Source organism: Myotis nattereri (assembly GCF_964212035.1).
Source record: "Myotis nattereri genome assembly, chromosome: 1".
NCBI classification, from domain to species: domain Eukaryota; kingdom Metazoa; phylum Chordata; class Mammalia; order Chiroptera; family Vespertilionidae; genus Myotis; species Myotis nattereri.
In genome coordinates this window covers 220,122,009-220,144,434 of record NC_138075.1, presented here as the reverse complement: position 1 = coordinate 220,144,434, position 22,426 = coordinate 220,122,009, and the positions used below count along the sequence as shown (strand labels likewise).

The window sequence follows — 22,426 nt, the reverse complement described above, 5'->3', positions numbered from 1 at the left end:
GTGTTAACACTTGTGATGACTCACTAAATCTCAGTTGCACAAAATCCAGGAAAATGGGTAACCCAATGTCTTCATTTTCTTCTAAGTTGTTTTTGCCAGTAAATCTATAGGGAATTTCTACTGAGCATCACTTTATGTTCCCTTAGGAAATAATACGTGTGTGTGTGTGTGTGTGTGTGTGTGTGTGTGTGTGTGTGGTGTTTTTCAGAGCAATTGGAGCCAACCCTCTTTACTGTGACTGTAACATGCAGTGGTTATCTGAGTGGGTGAAGTCAGAATATAAAGAACCAGGTATTGCCCGCTGCGCCGGACCTGGAGAAATGGCGGATAAACTGTTACTCACAACTCCGTCCAAAAAATTCACATGTCAAGGTATGGTATTTAATCATTTTTATTTCTGTAAATAAAATTTGCCATGTTTATTTCAAAAGAAAAAAAAATACCATTTGCTGCTAGATTTTTAAAGGTATCACTGAAAAGCCCCAGTAACTACTGTTTCCACCCACGTGTGGGCAAGACAGAGCAGTTATCTGAGGCACCCAAGTAAAGAATTAGGCTTTTCAAATAAATTGCAGAAATAGTCCATTGGAAATTACGAAGTTTTCTTTAAATTGCATGAAGAAGTGAAGAGTGCACAATTTCTGGAAATTCCTCTCATAGCCTTTCACAAGTGACATGTTTTGCTTTTGCTTTGTCTGAACGTGTGCCCCGCTCCCAGGGCTGCCAGGGCCCTGTGGCTTCCTGATGCCAGGTAAGGAGATGAGCCCCCCGGTGTCAGGCCGAACCTCCCCTCTGGCCTCTCGTGCTGCCCTCTTCCTGGTATAATATGGCTGTGGCTTCCTTCCTTCCTTATGTCCCTGGTTTCCCCTTTGTTTTATGTATTTGTGAATTTGCAATAGCATCTTATTAACAAATATTTTTTTCTATTATTACAAGAATAGTATATACCCAACATAGAAAAATCTAAAGAATAAATTGTAAACAATAAGAAATGTTTCATTTCTGCAAAAACTAAATCCCAATACCTAGATATAAACATTACTAAACTTGTTTTGTATATTTTTCCATGTTTTCTAGTCAAATGCATGGGTTTATTTTTATTTATTTTTAAATATATTTTTATTGATTTCAGAGAGGAAGGGAGAGGGAAAGAGAGATAGAAACATCAATGATGGGAGAGAATCATTGATCGGTTGCCTCCTGCATGGCCCACACTGGGGATGGAGCCCACAACCTGGGCATATGCCCTGACCAGGAATCAAACTGTGACCTCCTGGTTCATAGATCGACACTCATCCATTGACCATGCTGGCCGGGCTCAAATGCATGGATTTAGATTCCTTACCAAAGATGGGATAGAAGGTTACTGTCAATCTTAATTTGTAGATTTTCAAGCGAGCCACTCATCATTACTAGATGGAGGAGAGAAATTCTTGAAAATTTTAAATGTATAATCAGTAAATGTTTATTAAACATGTTTTATGTGTAAAACTAAACCCTAGGTATCATGGAACATACAGATGTTCGTGTTATGTTCTTGCCTTCCAAGGCTGGAAAACCTAGCTGAAAATATAAGCTTCTAACATTTGTACCTTTAGGTGAGAAAAATGTATCTAAGTAGGTCATAGTGTACTTTGGGTCACAATGGGTCTTAGTGTGCATGGGTCACAGTAGGCCATAGTGCACAGGGGGTCACTGTGTACAATGGGTCACAGTGAGTCATAGTGTGCAGGGGATCACAGTAGGTCATAGTGTGCATGGGTCACAATGGGTCTTAGTGTGCATGGGTCACAATGGGCCTTAGTGTGCATGGGTCACAGTGGGCCTTAGTGTGCATGGGTCACAGTGGGCCTTAGTGTGCATGGGTCACAGTGGGTCTTAGTGTGCATGGGTCACAATGGGCCTTAGTGTGCATGGGTCACAGTGGGCCTTAGTGTGCATGGGTCACAGTGGGTCTTAGTGTGCATGGGTCACAATGGGCCTTAGTGTGCATGGGTCACAATGGGCCTTAGTGTGCATGGGTCACATTGGGTCTTAGTGTGCATGGGTCACAGTGGTTCTTAGTGTGCATGGGTCACAGTGGTTCTTAGTGTGCATGGGTCACAGTGGTTCTTAGTGTGCATGGGTCACAATGGGCCTTAGTGTGCATGGGTCACAATGGGCCTTAGTGTGCATGGGTCACAGTGGGCCTTAGTGTGCATGGGTCACAATGGGCCTTAGTGTGCATGGGTCACAGTGGGCCTTAGTGTGCATGGGTCACAGTGGTTCTTAGTGTGCATGGGTCACAATGGGTCTTAGTGTGCATGGGTCACAGTGGGTCTTAGTGTGCATGGGTCACAGTGGGTCTTAGTGTGCATGGGTCACAATGGGCCTTAGTGTGCATGGGTCACAGTGGGTCTTAGTGTGCATAGGTCACAATGGGCCTTAGTGTGCATGGGTCACAGTGGGCCTTAGTGTGCATGGGTCACAATGGGCCTTAGTGTGCATGGGTCACAATGGGCCTTAGTCTGCATAGGTCACAATGGGCCTTAGTGTGCATGGGTCACAGTGGGCCTTAGTGTGCATGGGTCACAGTGGGCCTTAGTGTGCATGGGTCACAATGGGCCTTAGTCTGCATAGGTCACAATGGGCCTTAGTGTGCATGGGTCACAGTGGGTCTTAGTGTGCATGGGTCACAGTGGGCCTTAGTGTGCATGGGTCACAATGGGCCTTAGTGTGCATGGGTCACAATGGGTCTTAGTGTGCATGGGTCACAGTGGGTCTTAGTGTGCATGGGTCACAATGGGCCTTAGTGTGCATGGGTCACAATGGGTCTTAGTGTGCATGGGTCACAGTGGGTCTTAGTGTGCATGGGTCACAATGGGTCTTAGTGTGCATGGGTCACAGTGGGCCTTAGTGTGCAGTGGGTCACATTGGGCCTTAGTGTGCATGGGTCACAGTGGGTCTTAGTGTGCATGGGTCACAGTGGGTCTTAGTGTGCATGGGTCACATTGGGCCTTAGTGTGCATGGGTCACAGTGGGCCTTAGTGTGCATGGGTCACAGTGGGTCTTAGTGTGCATGGGTCACAGTGAGTCTTAGTGTGCATGGGTCACATTGGGCCTTAGTGTGCATGGGTCACAGTGGGCCTTAGTGTGCATGGGTCACAGTGGGTCTTAGTGTGCATGGGTCACAATGGGTCCTAGTGTGCATGGGTCACAGTGGGCCTTAGTGTGCATGGGTCACAGTGGGCCTTAGTGTGCATGGGTCACAGTGGGTCTTAGTGTGCATGGGTCACAATGGGCCTTAGTGTGCATGGGTCACAGTGGGTCTTAGTGTGCATGGGTCACAGTGGGTCTTAGTGTGCATGGGTCACAATGGGCCTTAGTGTGCATGGGTCACAGTGGGTCTTAGTGTGCATGGGTCACAGTGGGCCTTAGTGTGCATGGGTCACAGTGGGTCTTAGTGTGCATGGGTCACAGTGGGTCTTAGTGTGCATGGGTCACAGTGGGCCTTAGTGTGCATGGGTCACAGTGGGCCTTAGTGTGCATGGGTCACAATGGGCCTTAGTGTGCATGGGTCACAGTGGGTCTTAGTGTGCATGGGTCACAGTGGGTCTTAGTGTGCATGGGTCACAGTGGGTCTTAGTGTGCATGGGTCACAGTGGGTCTTAGTGTGCATGGGTCACAATGGGCCTTAGTGTGCATGGGTCACAATGGGCCTTAGTGTGCATGGGTCACAATGGGCCTTAGTGTGCATGGGTCACAGTGGGCCTTAGTGTGCATGGGTCACAGTGGGCCTTAGTGTGCATGGGTCACAGTGGGCCTTAGTGTGCATGGGTCACAGTGGGTCTTAGTGTGCATGGGTCACAGTGGGCCTTAGTGTGCATGGGTCACAATGGGCCTTAGTGTGCATGGGTCACAGTGGGTCTTAGTGTGCATGGGTCACAGTGGGCCTTAGTGTGCATGGGTCACAGTGGGTCTTAGTGTGCATGGGTCACAGTGGGTCTTAGTGTGCATGGGTCACAGTGGGTCTTAGTGTGCATGGGTCACAGTGGGTCTTAGTGTGCATGGGTCACATTGGGCCTTAGTGTGCATGGGTCACAGTGGGCCTTAGTGTGCATGGGTCACAGTGGGCCTTAGTGTGCATGGGTCACAGTGGGCCTTAGTGTGCATGGGTCACAGTGGGCCTTAGTGTGCATGGGTCACAATGGGCCTTAGTGTGCATGGGTCACAGTGGGTCTTAGTGTGCATGGGTCACAGTGGGCCTTAGTGTGCATGGGTCATAGTGAGTCATAGTGTGCATGGGTCACAATGGGTCTTAGTGTGCAGTGGGTCACAGTGGGCCTTAGTGTGCATGGGTCACAGTGAGTCATAGTGTGCATGGGTCACATTGGGCCTTAGTGTGCATGGGTCACAGTGAGTCATAGTGTGCATGGGTCACAGTGGGCCTTAGTGTGCATGGGTCACAATGGGCCTTAGTGTGCATGGGTCACATTGGGCCTTAGTGTGCATGGGTCACAGTGAGTCATAGTGTGCATGGGTCACAGTGGGCCTTAGTGTGCATGGGTCACAATGGGCCTTAGTGTGCATGGGTCACAGTGGGCCTTAGTGTGCATGGGTCACAATGGGTCTTAGTGTGCATGGGTCACAATGGGTCTTAGTGTGCATGGGTCACAATGGGTCTTAGTGTGCATGGGTCACAATGGGCCTTAGTGTGCATGGGTCACAGTGGGTCTTAGTGTGCATGGGTCACAGTGAGTCTTAGTGTGCATGGGTCACAGTGGGTCTTAGTGTGCATGGGTCACATTGGGTCTTTATGTGCATGGGTCACATTGGGTCTTAGTGTGCATGGGTCACAATGGGTCTTAGTGTGCATGGGTCACAATGGGCCTTAGTGTGCATGGGTCACAGTGGGTCTTAGTGTGCATGGGTCACAATGGGCCTTAGTGTGCATGGGTCACAGTGGGTCTTAGTGTGCATGGGTCACAATGGGCCTTAGTGTGCATGGGTCACAATGGGTCTTAGTGTGCATGGGTCACAGTGGGTCTTAGTGTGCATGGGTCACAGTGGGCCTTAGTGTGCATGGGTCACCATGGGCCTTAGTGTGCATGGGTCACCATGGGTCTTAGTGTGCATGGGTCACATTGGGTCTTAGTGTGCATGGGTCACAATGGGCCTTAGTGTGCATGGGTCACAGTGGGTCTTAGTGTGCATGGGTCACATTGGGTCTTAGTGTGCATGGGTCACAATGGGCCTTAGTGTGCATGGGTCACAATGGGTCTTAGTGTGCATGGGTCACAATGGGCCTTAGTGTGCATGGGTCACAATGGGCCTTAGTGTGCATGGGTCACATTGGGTCTTAGTGTGCATGGGTCACAATGGGCCTTAGTGTGCATGGGTCACAATGGGCCTTAGTGTGCATGGGTCACAGTGGGCCTTAGTGTGCATGGGTCACATTGGGTCTTAGTGTGCATGGGTCACAGTGGGTCTTAGTGTGCATGGGTCACATTGGGCCTTAGTGTGCATGGGTCACAATGGGCCTTAGTGTGCATGGGTCACAGTGGGCCTTAGTGTGCATGGGTCACAGTGGGCCTTAGTGTGCATGGGTCACATTGGGTCTTAGTGTGCATGGGTCACAGTGGGTCTTAGTGTGCATGGGTCACATTGGGCCTTAGTGTGCATGGGTCACAATGGGCCTTAGTGTGCATGGGTCACAGTGGGCCTTAGTGTGCATGGGTCACAATGGGTCTTAGTGTGCATGGGTCACAGTGGGCCTTAGTGTGCATGGGTCACAATGGGCCTTAGTGTGCATGGGTCACAATGGGCCTTAGTGTGCATGGGTCACAATGGGTCTTAGTGTGCATGGGTCACAGTGGGCCTTAGTGTGCATGGGTCACAATGGGCCTTAGTGTGCATGGGTCACAGTGGGTCTTAGTGTGCATGGGTCACATTGGGTCTTAGTGTGCATGGGTCACAATGGGCCTTAGTGTGCATGGGTCACAATGGGTCTTAGTGTGCATGGGTCACAATGGGCCTTAGTGTGCATGGGTCACAGTGGGTCATAGTGTGCATGGGTCACAGTGGGTCTTAGTGTGCATGGGTCACAGTGGGTCATAGTGTACATGGGTCACAGTGGGCCTTAGTGTGCATGGGTCACAGTGGGCCTTAGTGTGCATGGGTCACAGTGGGCCTTAGTGTGCATGGGTCACAATGGGCCTTAGTGTGCATGGGTCACAGTGGGCCTTAGTGTGCATGGGTCACAGTGGGCCTTAGTGTGCATGGGTCACAATGGGTCTTAGTGTGCATGGGTCACATTGGGTCTTAGTGTGCATGGGTCACAATGGGCCTTAGTGTGCATGGGTCACAATGGGTCTTAGTGTGCATGGGTCACAATGGGCCTTAGTGTGCATGGGTCACAGTGGGTCATAGTGTGCATGGGTCACAGTGGGTCTTAGTGTGCATGGGTCACAGTGGGTCATAGTGTACATGGGTCACAGTGGGCCTTAGTGTGCATGGGTCACAATGGGCCTTAGTGTGCATGGGTCACAATGGGCCTTAGTGTGCATGGGTCACAATGGGCCTTAGTGTGCATGGGTCACAATGGGTCTTAGTGTGCATGGGTCACAGTGGGCCTTAGTGTGCAGTGGGTCACAGTGGGTCTTAGTGTGCATGGGTCACAATGGGCCTTAGTGTGCATGGGTCACAGTGGGTCTTAGTGTGCATGGGTCACAATGGGCCTTAGTGTGCATGGGTCACAGTGGGCCTTAGTGTGCATGGGTCACAATGGGCCTTAGTGTGCATGGGTCACAGTGGGCCTTAGTGTGCATGGGTCACAATGGGTCCTAGTGTGCATGGGTCACAGTGGGTCTTAGTGTGCAGTGGGTCACAGTGGGCCTTAGTGTGCATGGGTCACAATGGGCCTTAGTGTGCATGGGTCACAATGGGTCTTAGTGTGCATGGGTCACAGTGGGCCTTAGTGTGCATGGGTCACAATGGGCCTTAGTGTGCATGGGTCACAATGGGTCCTAGTGTGCATGGGTCACAGTGGGTCTTAGTGTGCAGTGGGTCACAGTGGGCCTTAGTGTGCATGGGTCACAATGGGCCTTAGTGTGCATGGGTCACAATGGGTCTTAGTGTGCATGGGTCACAGTGGGCCTTAGTGTGCATGGGTCACAATGGGCCTTAGTGTGCATGGGTCACAGTGGGTCTTAGTGTGCATGGGTCACAGTGGGCCTTAGTGTGCATGGGTCACATTGGCTCTTAGTGTGCATGGGTCACAATGGGCCTTAGTGTGCATGGGTCACAATGGGTCTTAGTGTGCATGGGTCACAGTGGGCCTTAGTGTGCATGGGTCACAATGGGCCTTAGTGTGCATGGGTCACAATGGGTCTTAGTGTGCATGGGTCACAGTGGGCCTTAGTGTGCATGGGTCACAATGGGCCTTAGTGTGCATGGGTCACAGTGGGTCTTAGTGTGCATGGGTCACAATGGGCCTTAGTGTGCATGGGTCACATTGGGTCTTAGTGTGCATGGGTCACAGTGGGCCTTAGTGTGCAGTGGGTCACAGTGGGTCTTAGTGTGCATGGGTCACAGTGGGCCTTAGTGTGCATGGGTCACAGTGGGTCTTAGTGTGCATGGGTCACAGTGGGCCTTAGTGTGCATGGGTCACAGTGGGTCTTAGTGTGCATGGGTCACAGTGGGCCTTAGTGTGCATGGGTCACAGTGGGCCTTAGTGTGCATGGGTCACAGTGGGCCTTAGTGTGCATGGGTCACAGTGGGCCTTAGTGTGCATGGGTCACAGTGGGCCTTAGTGTGCATGGGTCACAGTGGGTCTTAGTGTGCATGGGTCACAATGGGCCTTAGTGTGCATGGGTCACAGTGGGCCTTAGTGTGCATGGGTCACAATGGGCCTTAGTGTGCATGGGTCACAGTGGGCCTTAGTGTGCATGGGTCACAGTGGGCCTTAGTGTGCATGGGTCACAGTGGGCCTTAGTGTGCATGGGTCACAGTGGGCCTTAGTGTGCATAGGTCACAGTGAGTCTTAGTGTGCATGGGTCACAGTGGGCCTTAGTGTGCATGGGTCACCATGGGCCTTAGTGTGCATGGGTCACCATGGGCCTTAGTGTGCATGGGTCACAGTGGGCCTTAGTGTGCATGGGTCACAGTGGGCCTTAGTGTGCATAGGTCACAGTGGGCCTTAGTGTGCATGGGTCACAGTGGGCCTTAGTGTGCATGGGTCACCATGGGCCTTAGTGTGCATGGGTCACCATGGGCCTTAGTGTGCATGGGTCACCATGGGTCTTAGTGTGCATGGGTCACCATGGGCCTTAGTGTGCATGGGTCACCATGGGCCTTAGTGTGCATGGGTCACCATGGGTCTTAGTGTGCATGGGTCACAATGGGTCTTAGTGTGCATGGGTCACAGTGGGCCTTAGTGTGCATGGGTCACAGTGGGCCTTAGTGTGCATGGGTCACAGTGGGCCTTAGTGTGCATGGGTCACAGTGGGCCTTAGTGTGCATGGGTCACAGTGGGCCTTAGTGTGCATGGGTCACAGTGGGCCTTAGTGTGCATGGGTCACAGTGGGTCTTAGTGTGCATGGGTCACAGTGGGCCTTAGTGTGCATGGGTCACAGTGGGCCTTAGTGTGCATAGGTCACAGTGAGTCTTAGTGTGCATGGGTCACAGTGGGCCTTAGTGTGCAGTGGGTCACAGTGGGCCTTAGTGTGCATGGGTCACCATGGGCCTTAGTGTGCATGGGTCACCATGGGCCTTAGTGTGCATGGGTCACCATGGGTCTTAGTGTGCATGGGTCACCATGGGCCTTAGTGTGCATGGGTCACCATGGGCCTTAGTGTGCATGGGTCACCATGGGTCTTAGTGTGCATGGGTCACAATGGGTCTTAGTGTGCATGGGTCACAGTGGGCCTTAGTGTGCATGGGTCACAGTGGGCCTTAGTGTGCATGGGTCACAGTGGGCCTTAGTGTGCATAGGTCACAGTGAGTCTTAGTGTGCATGGGTCACAGTGGGCCTTAGTGTGCAGTGGGTCACAGTGGGCCTTAGTGTGCATGGGTCACCATGGGCCTTAGTGTGCATGGGTCACCATGGGTCTTAGTGTGCATGGGTCACCATGGGTCTTAGTGTGCATGGGTCACAATGGGTCATAGTGTGCATGGGTCACAATGGGTCTTAGTGTGCATGGGTCACAGTGGGTCTTAGTGTGCATGGGTCACAGTGGGTCATAGTGTGCATGGGTCACAATGGGCCTTAGTGTGCATGGGTCACAGTGGGCCTTAGTGTGCATGGGTCACAATGGGCCTTAGTGTGCATGGGTCACAGTGGGCCTTAGTGTACATGGGTCACAGTGGGCCTTAGTGTGCATGGGTCACAGTGGGCCTTAGTGTGCATGGGTCACAGTGGGTCATAGTGTGCATGGGTCACAATGGGCCTTAGTGTGCATGGGTCACAGTGGGCCTTAGTGTACATGGGTCACAATGGGCCTTAGTGTGCATGGGTCACATTGGGTCTTAGTGTGCATGGGTCACATTGGGTCTTAGTGTGCATGGGTCACAATGGGTCTTAGTGTGCATGGGTCACAGTAGGCCATAGTGCACAGGGGGTTGCAGTAGGTCATAGTGTACATTGGGTCACAGTGGGTCATAGTGTACATTGGGTCACAGTGGGTCATAGTGTACATTGTGTCACAGTGGGTCATAGTGTACATTGGGTCACAGTGGGTCATTGTGTACATTGGGTCACAGTGGGTCATAGTGTACATTGGGTCACAGTGGGTCATAGTGTGCAGTGGGTCACAATGGGTCACAGTAGGCCATAGTGCACAGGGGGTTGCAGTAGGTCATAGTGTACATTGGGTCACAGTGGGTCATAGTGTGCAGTGGGTCACAATGGGTCACTGTAGGCCATAGTGCACAGGGGGTTGCAGTAGGTCATAGTGTACATTGGGTCACAGTGGGTCATAGTGTGCAGTGGGTCACAATGGGTCACAGTAGGCCATAGTGCACAGGGGGTTGCAGTAGGTCATAGTGTACATTGTGTCACAATGGGTCATAGTGTACATTGGGTCACAGTGGGTCTTAGTGTGCATGGGTCACAATGGGTCTTAGTGTGCATGGGTCACAATGGGTCTTAGTGTGCATGGTTCACAGTGGGCCATAGTGCACAGGGGGTTGCAGTAGGTCATAGTGAACATTGGGTCACAGTGGGTTATAGTGTGCAGTGGGTCACAGTGTGAGAGCTGAGGCCCGGCTGACCTATTCTGGGCTGAACCAGGTCCACTTTGCAGCAGTTAGGGAGCCGTTAGCTACACTCTGCCTCAGTTTTATCCTGTGTGAGCAGAGGCAATGGCAGTACCTACCCAAAAGAGCTTTGTTAACACTAGATAAATCATTACATGTGGAATCTTTAATTTAAGAAAGCCAATTTTATAGAAAGAAAGAATAAATGGTGGTTACCAGGGGCTGCAGGAAAGGGAAAATGGGGAGCTATAGGTCAAAGGCTTCAAACTTTCAGTTATAAGAAGAATAAGTTGAGAGGATGGAATGTTCAGTACGATCACAGTAGTTAATAATACAATGTTGGCCTGGCTAGTGTAGCTCAATGGTTGAGTGTCTACCTATGAACCAGGAGGTCATGGTTCAATTCTGATCAGGGCATGTGTCAGGGCACATGCAGTCTTAACCCCTAGTTGGGGACATGCAGGAGGCTGCCTATCAATGATTTTCTCTCATCATTGATGTTTCTCTCTCCCTCTCAACTTCCTCTCTGAGAAAAAAATAATAATAATAATAATACAATGTTGTATACTTGAAAGTTGCTGAGTGGATCTTGAGCAATTTCACCACACACAAAAATGTTAACTATGCAAAGTTACAGATGTGTTAATTATCTTAATTCCACAATATTCATTATATTTCATCATCACATTGTACACATTAAATATATGCCATTATATTTGTCAATTATCCCTCCATATAGTTGGGGGAAAGGATTAGTTGAATTAAATATATATGTAAAACACGTTACCTTACACACAGAAAGCACCCAACATAGGTTAACCACTAATTCTATTATAACTCTTCAAAAGACCAACAAACATGATGAGGCACTCTCCATGATTTATTGATTAAAGAAGGAATTTTCAAAACCTATGTTCCCTACAAACATTTTTAACTTGGCATCTAATGCTTTTTTCCATAACTATAAATGGTTGCAAAATATGTCATTTGCAGTGCACTATGTTTGACTTTTAAAAAAAATTCTGCCATTACTCTTTTAAATGTATTTGGTGGAATCTAATGTAACAGCTAATTTTAAAAGACAAAAACAAGCCCTTGCCGGTTTGATTCAGTGGATAAAGTGTTGGCTGAAGGGTCCCAGGTTCAATTCCGGTCAAGGGCACATGCCCGGGTTATGGGTTTGCAGGAGGCAGCTGATCAATGATTCTCTCTCATCATTAATGTTTCTATCTCTCTCCCTCTCCCTTTTTCTCTGAAAACAATAAAAATATATTTTTTTAAAAAGACAAAAACAAGATTCTTCTTTTTTCTTTTTCCTTGAACTTACGTTTTTCTCCTTGAATTTCTATTTTCAATACCTCAGAGAATTATATCGTTCTTTGTTACAAAATATATATATATATAATTAAAATTTTAAAAAGTTTCCTGCCACCAAAAATCTGTGAGTTTTTAAGTTTTTTTTATTTTAAATGAATTATTTCCATTAATACTTGAGCCATTGATTGGGACAGCATAATTATTTACCCATATTTTAATATTGTTATTGACAGAGGGATGTTATTGGAAATGACTCTCTGCGGTTATGTGCATTGACTGCAAGAGCCTTTGCAGTATTTTACATTGTTCTTTGGTGACTCCGTTTCCTTGGGCAGTGCCCTGTGGCGGATTCCTGGTGGGCTGAGAGGTACCCTATCCTTTGTAAAGTGGAGATGATTGTCAAAGGGAAAGGGAAACTGGCATAACTCTTATTCTTAGGAATGTGGGCAGAATGGTTTCAGAAAGATTGTGTGGGGGAAGTTGAGAAACTACAGATTAATTCTATTACACTTCTCTGTGCTCAAGGATACATGTACTCTATTTGGAAAAATGCTACTGCTTCTCTCTATTTCTTAAAGTTTAGAATTTGCCAGAGATATTTTTTTTTTTTTGGGGGGGGGGGAAGTCATGGTAACACAAATTTGAGAAAAGCTACATACTTATGTTCCATCCTTAGAGCATCCTGGTTCCCATTAATTGATTAAATGTTCTCAAATCCAAACACATGCATGTATACATATATACATACGCACATACACGTCTGTTTAACTCAAGATTTATCTGACTGACTTACCTTTTTTGTGCATTTGGTTAATGACTATATAGAGTCTCAGGTACTTACTGCCCTGTGAATGGAAATGTGCGGGAGGGGATATTGGCCTATCTGCCTGATGGAACTTTGTGCAGTGATGGAAATATACTATGTCTGCAATATCCTGTATGGTTGCCACTAGCCATAGTGGTTGTTGGGCACATAATGTGGCGAGTGCAACTGAGGAAGTGCATTTTAAATTTTATGTAATTTAAATGTGACTGTAAATCGCCACATGTGGCTAGTGGCTACCATATTGGGTAGAAGAGTTGCTACAAGGGCTCAAAGGCAGGTGGCCGTGAAGGGTGAGTGTGCAGGTGTGTCTAAGCCACCTGTGTGGAGAAGCAGGCCAGTGTGGGACCGGGGTGATCCTGGGCGGAGCTGCAGGAGCAGAGCTGAGCAGGAGCCAAGTGCTGGAGGGGTTCCAGGGCTTCCAGGAAACGGTTGAGCTGAGACTGGTTAATTGACAGATGATTTAAGGGCTTAGGCTTCTCAGCTGGACTATGGCAGTTTAGTTTAATATTCACTGAGTTATCAAATTAACGGATTCTATAATGTTCAAGGTGCTACCCTAAGCTGGGTAACAAACACCATGGGTGTGCACCAGTTGGCCAGCAGTGTAGGCATTCGGAAGTCAACAAATACAGCATAATTGCATTTAGCAGACTTTGGGATGTACTCACTTTTGCTATACCTAAATATAATTAAGGTTCTGGGCTAGTTCAACATTTATAACATTTCAGATTGGATTTCTGCCCATACTGCCAGGACTACTAAAAATAATAACAGTGACGACAACAACGAAAGCCAGTTTGTACTGAGCAGTTTGCATTGTGCTGAGAGTTTTATGTAGCTATGTATCTCTAATTTTCACATCATTCCTATAGTAGATACAATTATTTCCACATTTGAGAGAATAAAATACTGTAATGTAGGGAGATGATTTAATTAAAAATCACTCAGCTGCTGAGTGAAGGAGCCAGATTTGAGCCCCGTCTGACTGCAGAGCTTGCCGCTGAAGTTAATGTCCTAGTTTTCAGTAAAAATATTTTCAAAACAAATTATCACTATAAATAAGATGCTCCTCCACCCCCACTATTGAGAAAATGAAAATTTGAACCACTCACATGCTGCTATACATATTAACATAATAAATGGATTGGTAGGAGGCAAAGTGTCCTAATTTTCAATTAGAATAATTCAGTGTAGGAAATCTGAGTGCTTAAAAGCAATAAAATGATGCTCTTTAAGTATTTTATAATTTGAATTGTTTATATTTTAATGAAACTTTTCCTGTAGTTATGCCAGTTTAATGTGTTTTATTTTATTCATGAAAACATGTAAGTACATACTACTTCTATTAAGGTTTGTAAATATGTAATTTCAATTACAGCAAAAAGAGGAATATTCTTTATTTGAAGACATGTTCACATAGCTATAATTAAATATAATTTAGGGGTTTCCTCTGCTAGGAAAGACTGGGCTACTATCTTGAGTAATTGATTTTTTCACAACAATTTTTATCCTACATTTTCAGAGTATTTTCTTTATGGTATAATCTCACAGTTTCAGCAGAGCAAACTCATGAGTCCATGGATATTATCAAGTTCCCTTTTTATTTTTTTATTTTTTTTAAAATACATTTTATTGATTTTTTATAGAGAAGAGGGGAGAGGGATAGAGAGTTAGAAACATCGATGAGAGAGAAACATCAATCAGCTGCCTCCTGCACACTCCCCACTGGGGATGTGCCCGCAACCAAGATACATGCCCTTGACCGGAATCAAACCTGGGACTCTTCAGTCCACAGGCCGACGCTCTATCCACTGAGCCAAACCAGCCAGGGCAAGTTCCCTTTTTAAATAAAGTTTTAAAATTAAAAACAATGGAAGAAACTAATGAGATGAAATAGATGATCAGAGCATATTGAATTAATACCCTGTAAAACATTCTTGAGTGGGAAACAGATGGATATGACTTGTTTTTGTAACCCAGAGGTCCTGCTCTCATCTTTCAAATATCAGAGGAAATTAGAATGATTAAGCAGTTCACAATAAGGCTGAGGTTTTTGCCCTCCCCGGGTTTTCATTGAGAAAGTCAGCATGGGATGTAAAATATTTTAATGTCTAATATTCCCTGTATTGCTCTTGGTTCAGAAAGATTTAGCTACACAGACAACTAAACAATTCATGTTTAATGTGACATACATTTATTAAACCCTTGAATGTGCTAAGGAGTGAAGAATCTAATGCAAATGAATGATGTGTTCCTTCTTTCGTTCAACAAATATTATTTGAGTTCCTGTAATGTATCAGGCATAGATAGTTCTAAGGTGTTAAGAATACAATAAGTGAAACAGAGATGAAACCCAACTCTGCCTTCATGGAGCTTAGAGTTTACCAATGGATTTATTTAAATAGACAACTCCAAAACAATATGGAAATTTGGTGATAGGAAAAAATGGTGTGTGTGTATGTGTATATGTATATGTATATATATGTATATATGATATTAATGTTAATATTCAAACCAACCAATTATGGGACTATAACTGATACCACTACCAGACCAATCAGGCCATCAGGAGATTCTGAGTCAAGTGGAACAGAGTGAGATGAGAGGAAAAGGCCCAATGGGCTCTGTCTGGTAGCATGAGCTCAAACAGAGGCAGAGATATGGTGTCAAAGTTCCTCTTTTAGTAAAGGTCAGCTAAGGCGTCAAGAAAACTTGAGGCTCTTTTGTATCCCATGAGGTTCGACCTTTTACCACCACGTGGTTGTCTCTTCCTCTAATTTTATATGTTAAGAATCTTCTAGATTCTGGAATCCTGGGGGGAATTCTGTATCTTCCAGCAATTACATTGTAATATTGTTGTTTTTCTCAGCAAGGACAGCATCTTCTTTTCAGGGGGAGTTTTTAACAAGCTGGAGGTCTTTTATGTCTCAAAATTATTAGTTTCTATTATTGTGATTGAAATAAAGTATGAAGGCAATTAAATAATTTAGCCCAAATTAGAAATAATAAAAACTCAGTATATCATTTTTAAGTAGCTTTAGTTAGAACTTTGTCACTTTTTATGTTTTTTATTGGTACTACTAGCACATAGTTATAATTTTGAAATAACCTTACGTTTGCAGGATTAGGATTTTCTCACTTGCTAAAGAAATATTCAGGTGTGTACTAGTTATTTGCCAAAAACACCATCTTTAAAAAAACAAATAAGGGAGGGGAGTAAAAGGGGAATGGGGAACATCTGTAATACTATCAGCAATACACACACACTCACACACCTTTATTCCTATGCTGACTCCTCTTACCACTCTTGTTTTTTCACCACTCTTTAATATTAACATGAGAGAGGTCCTCTCCTTAGCCTTATTAAATTAATTGATCTCAACCTCATGGCTTCAAATATCTAGTCATGACTTTTCTTATAATTTCAGATTCATATTCTCACACATTTAGTGAATTACTCCCCTTGATCACATATGTGTGTGTGTTTAAAAATAAATTGTAATAAAACAAATACCTTTACAGACTAAAAAATAAACAAGGACTTTTTATTATACATTTTAGATTTTAAAACACTAGATTTTAGAGACATTTATTTTCATAAGTGATGAGAACCAATGATTAGTATTTTTTCTTAAATAAATACATTCACATTCTCTCTGATGCAGTAATTCCATAAAATAATTATTGATATTTTCCATTTAAATGTAACTCAAGAAATTCATTTACTGGCCTAAGGATGCATGTGTATGTAGCAAATGGCCAGGCCAGGTGATTCCAGGGGTGTAATACCCATCCTTTGTTTTTTAACCATTTATGGGATTTTTATGCAGATTTATGGGATTTTAACCACCTATTATCTCATGACCATCTCCACCCCTCCAATAAAACCATAGAGATACCAGCAACTTCCATCTTGACTATTTCCATGGCTTCTTTAGTTACTTTCATTTGCTCTCTTTTCGTCTTAGATAGTTGTTGCCACAACTCTTTCTTGCACATTCTCTTTGCCTTTATTCCTGTGGTGACTCCTCTTACCACTCTTGTTTTTTCACCTCTCTTTAATATTAACATGCGTGGGGTCCTCTCCTTAGCCTTATTAAGTTAATTGATCTCAACCTCATGGCTTCAAATATCTAGTCATAACTTTTCTTTTGAACTTCAGATTCATATTCTCACACATTTAGTGAATTATTCCCCTTGATCACTTGCAGAAACTTAAAACATATTCCAAAACATACATTTCCATTACCCACATCCTCATACAGCTGTGTTCTGTAATTGATACAAATATGTCTTTAAAAACTCAACTATTTCACTTGGCTTTTAATTCCCAAAACTTAGCATAGTATCCTTCACACAATAGATCCTCAATGAATATCTGATAATTGAATGACTTAAGGATGGAATTTTAAAATATGTGATTGGTATTCGTGCTTAAGAAATGCAATAATGTAACAGCAAGGGGAGTGCAGAATATTTGGTTTTAAATGAAAACCTCTTATTAAATTGTGCCCAACCTCAAATACCCCCTACATTTTATTTTTAGTTGTCTTTGACATACCTTAGACTTCTTACAAGTGTAGTGCTAGACGATTTTGTTATTTGACTCATGTTTCCAAGGAATATCAGAATGAAGGCAGACTCTGGGATATAGCTAGAAATGTGTGTCTGGAGTTTTCAGCCATAAATCAAAGTGAGATACAATTCTCAGTGGGTGGCAGTATTGGTGTCAGGTGCGCAGCTCGTGATTTGAGTCAAGTAAGCAAGGCTGCCTACAAGCTTTAATGGATTTGAGGTCCAGCAGTTCTTCCATTAAAGATTAAAGTAACTGACAAAGACAAATTGTTAACCAAACTTTCTTTTCATTTCCCTTTGAATTATTAAGCTAAACACACCTCCAGTCCAGATAGCTGATGCTGGAAGGCCCTCTTAAATCAAGACCAAGTCTTAAATCAGTCCTTAGACTAGCCTCTTTCATTTCAGTGACATTAGTAAATCCTGTATCCCTGGAGCTAGATTTTTTTTTCCTCTATAACACACATATTAAGAGGGCTAATGTTTTGGAAATAATTTAAGAGTTCTTTTTTTTAATGTATTTTATTGATTTTTTACAGAGGGGAAGGGAGAGGGATAGAGTGAGACACATCGATGAGAGAGAAACATTGATCAGCTGCCTCCTGCACAATCCCTACTAAGTATGTGCCTGCAACCAAGGTACATGCCCTTGACCGGAATCGAACCTGGGACCCTTGAGTACGCAGGTCGATGCTCTATCCCAGTGGTTCTCAACCTTCTGGCCCTTTAAATACAGTTCCTCATGTTGTGACCCAACCATAAAATTATTTTCATCGCTACTTCATAACTGTAATGTTGTTATTGTTATGAATCGTAATGTAAATATCTGATATGCAGGATGGTCTTAGGTGGCCCCTGTGAAAGGGTCGTTCGACCGCCAAAGGGGTCGCGACCCACAGGTTGAGAACCGCTGCTCTATCCACTGAGCCAAACCAGTTAGGGCTTAACAGTTCTTGTAACCAGTTTACTTTGGGAAAGAGGAAAGAATGAAAATTGCCAAGTTATATCGCAGCAAGCTGTCATTCCTTAAAGAGAACCTCTCGTTTTTCTGGGTTGTACTGTTATTTCTGGTGGTTGTCCATACCGAATTTACAAATCAAACTTGCAGTCTTAAAAATGTAAAATTATTAACTCCGAGTGTTGTTGCTCAATGGATAATTATTTCTTGGCACCCACTTCCATTCCCCCAGGGTTTTAATAATAATAGCCCTTACAGTTTGTCCAAATTTGAGCAGCTCCTGACATAGATAAAAGGTACTCAGTGAACTTGCGATGAATGAATGAATGGCAAGCTCTAATTTTCCAGTGTCTGTGTTAAATTTTGGTAAACAAGCAGAGGAAGACTGTGTGTCTCCTTTTCAGTAAACCACACATGTTCCCCCCATCACCAATTATTTGGAAGTCTGGGGAAGAGAGTCAGAACTCACTGAGGCTTCTGTGCTAGCTGTCATTGTAGTGTGCACTCAAACTTCCATTAGCATCTCATTTAATGCTGAAAACCACTCATTGAAATGGCTGCCAACATTCTCCTAACTTTACACGTTTAAGAGACAAATTTAGATTACTAACTTGGTTTGATAGACTTCCTATTTTCTGTCCGTTACTATGCATTATGCTAAAAGGCTTTTCTACTTCCTGTTCCTTGGGCACCTTCTTTTCACCTGAGACTAATCAAATTTGTAAAATCCTGCAAGTGTTGGTTTGTTTCTAGAGAGCTGTGCAAATTCTTCACTATTTCATTATGACTCTTTTTTTAGCATCTTCCTTTAACTTTGATACCATCTTATTAGGAAAGCAGATTAAAGATGTCATTTCCCTTGAATAAGAGCTTTACAGGAGAGGATCTCAGAGAAAGTGTCCTGGGCAGAACATGAATCATCAATTGAAGACAAACAGGAGATAAAAGATGGTCTTATAAAAGAAGCAAAACATGAGTAGGAAAATGAATGAGAGGAGAAAACCGTATATAAGGCATAGTTGCCCCTTGAACAACATGAGTTTGAGCTGCATGGGTCCACTTATACATGAGGCTTTTTGTTTTGTTTTGTTTGTTTCTTTGTTTTGTGTGTTTTTTGTTGTTGTTGTGTGTGTTTTTCAGTTAATACCTGTAGTGCTTTCTGTCTGCAATTGGGAGTCTGAGGGTAGACTGTGCTCACTGACCTGCGCATATTTTATATAGGGGACTTGAGTACCTGAGCATTTTGACATCCACTGGAGGTTCTGGAACAATCCCCATGGTTACTGAGAAACACCTTTTGGGGGAACCAAGAGTTATATGCAGATGTTCAGCTGCTTTGGGTTCAGTTCCCCTGACCCCTGAATCATTCAAGGGTCAACTGTAGTTCCAAGGGATTAGAACAGAGAAATAAGGTTTAGATAAACCATGTAAATGTATAAGTCACAGTGTAAGAAGGATGTTTAGTTAGGTGGAATTCCAGTCTAAATAAAGTAGAAAGGAAGTTAAAGTATTTGGGCATATCAGAGGATGCTGCTATTTGGAATTTATATAATATAAATTACAAACAGCTTTTGAATTAACCTTTACTCAGACTTGAGTACTAGAAATAAGGAATTATCATTAAAAGCTGACTTTCAATGAAGTTTTTTTTAAAGGAGAAGCAAATAGTAGCAACTTTCCAACCTGAGGGAGTGAGAACTCAGTGTTTTGCTATTTTCCACACCTTGATGTCACCAAAACAGTTCATGGGTTTAAGAAAGTGTCAGAAGAGGCCTGCGTATGTGGTAAAGCTGATTATTTTTATTCCTTTAGCTAAACTGAACATATACAAGGGGACAATGACCTCCCTTTGTATTCCAGTAAGAATTTCCATATAGAAAATAATTAAGCAGGATTAGCTATATCAGAAACCAATGCAGTGAACTTATATTGTACATATTAATATGATACTGTTCAGTGGGTATTTATTAAATGAATATTGACTTTGTGTTAAACTCGACAGGGACTATGTCAGCCTGGCAATTTTGTCACCTGCATACTCTATTGAATTCTTCAAACTGTATCCACGTATCCAGTTTTTCCTCCCTTTAGTGTCTCATTTAAATAATCAAACATAATTTTTGAAGAATGTCACATTCCATAAAATAAACTGAGAAACTGTCAACCCTGAACTCCTCTATTCAACCACAGCCTTACAAGGTTGAAAGCACAGAAATAGACAAAAAGACAATTTTTCTCAAGGTCTTGGGAAGTGGCCAGATGAACGTGTCCAGTCCTAGCATTTGCTGACATGCCGTTTTGCCGGATGCAGTCTTAGCTGCTTTATCCAATGCCTTTGTTCAAGATTAGATTCTTTTTCCTTCTGGCCTAGCTAAGGAATCCATTACCAGTTAGCTATTTCCTTTCCTATCGCTGATTCTAAGTGTGATAACTTTAGCAAATACAAAGTCATTTATTGTGGAGTATTTCATTAATTTAACTTTCTGCTTTAAATAACTGCCACCATTCATTTCTGCAATATGCTGACTAGCTAAAGTTTTGTCCTTAATTGATAAATAAGTTGGGAGGGGTGAGAAATTGAATTTCTATAAAGATCACTTCAGTGTTAATCCCAGAAATTTCCCAACTGCAATTTGATATAGAGGCTGCATTAGTTATACTGGTTTCCACGAAAAAGTGAAGGGGCCATTGGCAAGGCCTCCCTTAATGGCTGAGGTGTCACTAGAAGTGAACAATACCCCTTCCTGTTAACACCACCATCCCCAGGTCTGTCATGCATTTCAAATGGTTAAATAGGGAGAGGAATCTCTATATTTCAAGCTTCTTATTAATAGAAAAGTTGACTAATACAGAGAACTATTCTGTTTTTTATTTCACTTCAAAAACATTATACGTACTTGGCTGGCACTTCCTAGGGTGAGAGAATGCTATTAAGATATGAAGTTTTGCCTGGCTGGTATGACTCAGTGGTTGAGCATGGACCCATGAACCAGGAAGTCATGGTTCAATTCCAAGTCAGGGCACATGCCCAGGTTGCAGGTTCAATCCCTAGTAGGGGGTGTGCAGGAAGCAGCCAATCAATGATTCTCTCTCATCATTGATGTTTCTCTCCCTCTCCCTGGAATAAATAAAGATATATTTAAAGAAAAAAAAGATATGCAGTTTTCATGCCCATATTCTCTTTCATACATGAGTTTTTGTTGGTAGACTAAAAACTCACAAACATGAACTCTGATTGGTAGAGAAATATGATGAAAGGTACTTTATATGAGCAGAAGCCATACAACTGTTTGGGGAGATGTCCCTTGGAAGGTTAGAGCAGTGACAGTAAAGGGGAGCATGCTGTACAATCCACTCAAGTAACATTGCTAAAAAGGACATGTGATCAAACATGTGATTGAAATTGTTGCTGTTGTTTCAATGAGGATAAAGTCTTTTAGAGAGACCAGTGATAGCGAGACATGATTAAAATATTTGTATCCTATATAATAAAGAGCTAATATGCTAATTAGACCAAACAGCAGAACAACCATCCAGATGAGCTTCCGGATGGAGCCGGGGCTGCAAGGGCCGAGCCTCTTGCACGAATTTCATGCGTCAGGCCTCTAGTTTTATATATAAAAATGTCACCTTGAAAGAATGTCCTCATCTGACAGTTGCCAAGAGACCATCTAGTGAGGTCTCACCACCAGTGCAAAGCAGCATCGATGGAACGTAATTTATTTTTAAATATATTTCATTGATTTTTTACAGAGAGGAAGGGAGAGAGCTAGAGAGTTAGAAATATCGATGAGAGAGAAACATCGATTAGCTGCCTCCTGCACATCTCCTACTGGGGATGTGCCCACAACCCAGGTACACGCCCTTGACCGGAATCGAACCCGGGACCTTTCAGTCCACAGGCCGACGCTCTATCCACTGAGCCAAACTGGTTTCAGTGGTGGAACGTAATTTAAGTGAGGACAGTGCACGTTCTACACTGTTAGCCATTTATGGTATAAATATGTGCAACCAAAGGAAAAGGGCTGCAACTGAATCTACTTTGAATCCAAACTTTTTATGGATTGTGAGTTTTTAAAAATATATATATTTTCCAAAAAATGGGATAGCAAGTAGAGATCATTTCATTGGGAAATCCTTCTGGGTGAGAATGATACAGAAGGAGCTCGTGTGTTTGGTGTATTTCCATGTGCATAAACAGGGTGTTTTTGCTTTTTTGTTTTTTTGTATCTCCTGTATGAAAATAACAGTACTGAACTAATGTTATCACGGCAGGTGCATAATCTTTCATGTTTAATTGATGAATTTATATTTTAACTGATGAGTTGCTACTTATTCATAAAACTCACTCACCCATCTCCCAATGTACATGCACACACAGACACACACAGACAGTCCTCTTTGGGATGGGTGACATGTCTTTCCATGGCAGCTGGCTGAAATTAAGATACAGGCAGTGGCCATGGAGCTCAACCACTGAAGCTAGTTGCCTGTTGAAGGGACTGACCCTATAACAT

General features: G+C 43.8%; 1 protein-coding gene across 3 annotated transcripts in view; it reads left to right on the top strand.

The window, feature by feature from the left end:
- SLIT2 (slit guidance ligand 2) overlaps nt 1-22,426 on the top strand; it is a 358,036-nt gene that overhangs the window by 284,011 nt on the left and 51,599 nt on the right. For all 3 annotated transcript variants that reach the window (XM_081083273.1, XM_081083272.1, XM_081083271.1), the window contains one exon: nt 209-372. In XM_081083273.1, coding sequence (XP_080939399.1) covers nt 209-372 — 164 coding nt within the window. The remainder of the gene's footprint in view (nt 1-208; nt 373-22,426) is intronic.